The sequence below is a fragment of the Bison bison genome, unplaced genomic scaffold (assembly GCF_000754665.1).
Source record: "Bison bison bison isolate TAMUID 2011002044 unplaced genomic scaffold, Bison_UMD1.0 scf7180017864289, whole genome shotgun sequence".
Classification (NCBI taxonomy): Eukaryota; Metazoa; Chordata; class Mammalia; order Artiodactyla; family Bovidae; genus Bison; species Bison bison.
In genome coordinates, this window is record NW_011494861.1 from 11,274,858 (window position 1) to 11,278,741 (window position 3,884).

At 56.2% G+C, this 3,884-nt stretch overlaps 1 protein-coding gene across 1 annotated transcript in view; it reads right to left on the reverse strand.

The window, feature by feature from the left end:
- The window catches only part of TMEM88B (transmembrane protein 88B), a 3,377-nt gene extending 2,095 nt beyond the window's left edge, over positions 1-1,282 (reverse strand). The window contains exon 1 of the mRNA XM_010850001.1: positions 716-1,282. Within this exon, the coding sequence (XP_010848303.1) occupies positions 716-991 (276 nt within the window). The 5' untranslated portion in view covers positions 992-1,282. The remainder of the gene's footprint in view (positions 1-715) is intronic.
- Between the last annotated feature and the right edge of the window lie 2,602 nt (positions 1,283-3,884).

Sequence of the window (3,884 nt, forward strand, 5' to 3'; positions counted from 1 at the left end):
GGTAGGGTGCAGGGGCTGGGGCTGGCTGTGGGCCAGACATTTCCTAGCCGAGGATGGGAGATGGGGGACCGGGCGGTAAACGACCGGAGTAGGAGTCCCCTGAGGAGAGGCTCAGAGAATAGCTCCCTGGCTCCCCAACCTCCGCCTTCCTCCTCTCTGTGCTCTCCATGGTCCTTCCCTACGCTGGCATCTGATTCCGAAGCCCTACCTCGGGGTGCCCCCAGCTGGTGTCAACCTTCTCTTCTGCAGCCAGCGTTTGGTCCCCCTCCCCTGCTGTGTGCCTACAGAAAGAGGCACACGGGGCCCACCTACCTATACCCTCCCCATCCCAGACCTAGCCATAGCCCATTCCACAGGTGGGAAAACCCATCCCCCAGTAGGATGGATCCTCAGAGGGGCTGTTTTGAGGGGCCTGAGGGGTGGGGGCTGTGGACTGGTTAAATCCGACAATATCTTTATCTCCTCTTCCTGGAAGCCTTCTCCTCTCCCCACCCTGCCCAGCTGTCCAGGCCCTGGTGGCCCCTGGTACAAGGCTGAGAGGCCTCAAAGAAGGGAGAGATCCATCCCCTTGTTGGCAAACAAAAGCTCTTCTTTTGCTGTGGCCCGTGGCAGGGTGGGGGGCTTGGCAGAAGAAAGGGCTCTTTAGGGAGGAGCACCCACACTCCCAAGGACCCCAGACAGTTCCCCAGTCTTTCCCAGGGAAGGCTCAGCTCACCCTCGAGTGACACAGGAATCCCAGGTACACGACGGCAGCTGCAGGCAGCAGCACCAGCAGGAACACAGCTGCAGGCAGCAGCAGGTGGAGCAGGAGCCGGGCCAAGGCCCATCCTTGGAACAGCAGGGTCCCCAGGCCTCGGGCAGCCAGGCTTGCCCACCCTGGGGACATCAGGTCTGAAGCCTGGTGGTCAGGAAGCCTCTGGGGCAGCATGGGTGCTGTGTCTGAAGGGTCTCCTCCCTCATCCTCCTCTGTCTCCCTCTCCTGATCACTCATGCCCCCAGCAGTGGGCCTGGTGAGCTCACAGCAGCAGTCACGTGGCAGGACTGAAGCCCCTCACCCCCGTCAGATTAGCAACCTTTTAACCCTAGTCACCAGGTCAGATCTCTGCTCAGATTCTAGCAACCGAAGAGTGAACCCAGCTGGAGGAAAGGACCCTGGCCCAGGTAGTTGCACCCCTGACCATCTGTCTCCAGGGCCACACTTGAGCCGCAGGTCCCTGTTGCCAGGCTGACCCTCTCTCTCTGCCAGGTTCCCACAGCTCTGGCCCTGGCCAGTCTCTCTGCCGGCCCCTGCGTGCTCTGGTCAGAGCCTTCACAGCTGTCCTGACAACTCTGCACTGGGCCCTCCTCCCTCTGGGTCCCGCCCTCTCCCCGCTTCCAGCCCCTGCACACAATGACTTCATTTCATCAGTCTCAACTGGCAATTAACTGCCCCATCAGTAGCTGCCTCAGAGAGGTCAACACCCAACCCACCTCTCAGCCCTAGTCCCCCTGGTCGCTTCATCCCCCACACCTGGCCCCTCTCAGCATCAGAGAAACAGCCCCAACAGATGCAAGCCTGTTGAGAAGGCATATGAGCAGTGCATGTGAAATGCTTGTGTGGGACTCAGCACACAGTAGGCACTCAATAATGGCAGCTGCCACCACAGGCATCCTTTTTGTCAGAATCCAAGCCATCCTGAAAACAGGGGGAGTGTGTACTCCATTATTTCAAGTAAGGGGGGAAAAGCATTCCTAGCCCTTCCAAAAACCCTAATTTCTCCAAATGTTACCAAAATATAGTTAGCACCTAACAGTCTCCTGGGGGTTTTGTGCACAACCTACAGCATTTTAAAGGGCACTTAGGTGAGTAGTTGACACTTACACACTGAGTAGGTTGTCTGGGAGCTGGACGAAGGAGGCTGGGTGATACCAGATGGGAAAGTTTCTCTTTCCCTTCCCACACAGTCCACCTCATCCCTTCCATTCCTAACACTCTCCAGGTCTCTCAAGTTCACCAGCACCCTTTCACCAGGCAGGGATGCAGACGATGATAGTGACAGTGAACAATTCATTCAAGGGACGCTGGTGGTGACACCGTGTGGGGCTCCAGGGCACAAAGCCTTTGTGTCCCCCATTTCTTTGATCATAGGGAACAGCCTTCACTCAGCCTCCATGACCTTCCCTGAGTTCCAATGGGCAGATTCAAGCCGTTGTTCATTAGGGAAGGGAGGGAATGGGAGACCAGAGAGAAACCATCAGGAGCAGCCTTGGAGCAAGGTCCTGTTTCCCCATCAAGGGATACACACAATTTCTTTGAGTTATTTTGCAGATAATGAAACCCCTAAGTTTTTGCAGAAAACTTCTGCCTGTGGGAGAAGTTAACAATTAACAATGGAATACTGCCCATAAGCATGTAGACCCCAGACCAGTTGGACCTGAAGGTTAAAAATGCTGACTCCTATGGACTTTCCTGGTGGCTCAGATGATAAAGCATCTGCCTACAATGCGGGAGACCCAGGTTTGATCCCTGGGTTTGGAAGATCCTCTGGAGAAGGAAATGGCAACCCACTCCAGTACTCTTGCCTGGAAAATCCCATGGACGGAGGAGCGTTGTAGGCTACAGTCCATGGGGTCACAAAGAATCAGACATAACTGAGCGATATCACTTTCACTTTTTCTACTTCAACCCAAACTCTGCCTCTGAGATTTGATTTGGAACCAGTGTACAGAGAAGCTGAGCTTTCAGCATCAGTGGAGACACTCTGGCCGGGAAATCTGCTGAGGTCCCTGGCAGTGCATGCCAAGCCCTGCTGCCTGTATGTGTGCAATTGAACTATTTACACTGGCGCACACGTGGAAGATCTCACAGTAACTATTTATTCTGATAGTGAAAGTGAAAGTCGCTCAGTCACAACCGACCCTCTGTGACCCCATGGACTATACAGTCCATGGCATCCTCCAGGGCAGGATACTGGAGTGGGTAGCCTTTCCCTTCTCCAGGGGATGTTTCTGATAACAAAGTTGGGGTTAAAAAAAAATGCTGCAGATGATAACCTTTGGGTGGAGAGAGTTCAGACAGCAAGGATCTCTGTCTCATCTCCTTTTAAGCCCCGCCCTCTCCTCTGATCCTCCACTCAATCATTCACTCTTTCAACAAACAGCTGAGCTCTGGCTGTGGGCCCTGCATGCTTGAGACCAACAGAGGCCTCTGGCCCTGGGGGACAGCTCTGTGTAGGTGCCCTGACATCCAGTGGTCACCTGAGCAAGCTGCAGTGCCCTGGCTGTGGTAGAGGCTGCGGGGACAGGCCTCACAGCCCACTCTTGCTGCTTTCTGCCTGTGGAGAGGCCACCAGGAGAGTTTTGAGCTTCCCTGGCTCTGATGAGGGATAGGATAGTCCCCCAGTGCCCAGGATACGGGCGCTTCTCCTCAGCAACAGGGTGCCCTTCCCACCCCACCCCGAGTGCTTGTGTCCCGTCATCTGGCCCTGCTGCTTTCAGCATCTTCCCAGGTCATCCTGTGCAGGCAGGGCACACAGAGCTGACACCCTTGTTTTTCTGGCTTTTGCCGGCTGCTGGCACCCGGTCCACTCGGCCCAGTCTTAGCCAGCAGGGACAGGAGTGGGGCTGGGGGGCAGGGCCAGAGGGAGGGATCCAAGGAAAGGCATGTGGGTGCCTCCTGGGGGGCAAATCGTGGCACATCAAAGGCTGTGCTCTTCGAGGAGCTGTAGTCCACGGGCAGGTTCCTGCCTGCCTGGCCTTTATCTCCTGGGAGGGAGGACAAGTCAGAGGCCCTGGCGGTTGGCAGGGGCTGAAGGCTGCTGGGACACAGGCTGTGGCAGGCAGGGCCTCCCCCTAAGTTGCTGGGTAAACAGTGTGGAGAGCTGGCCGTTCGCCTGGCCCCCAGA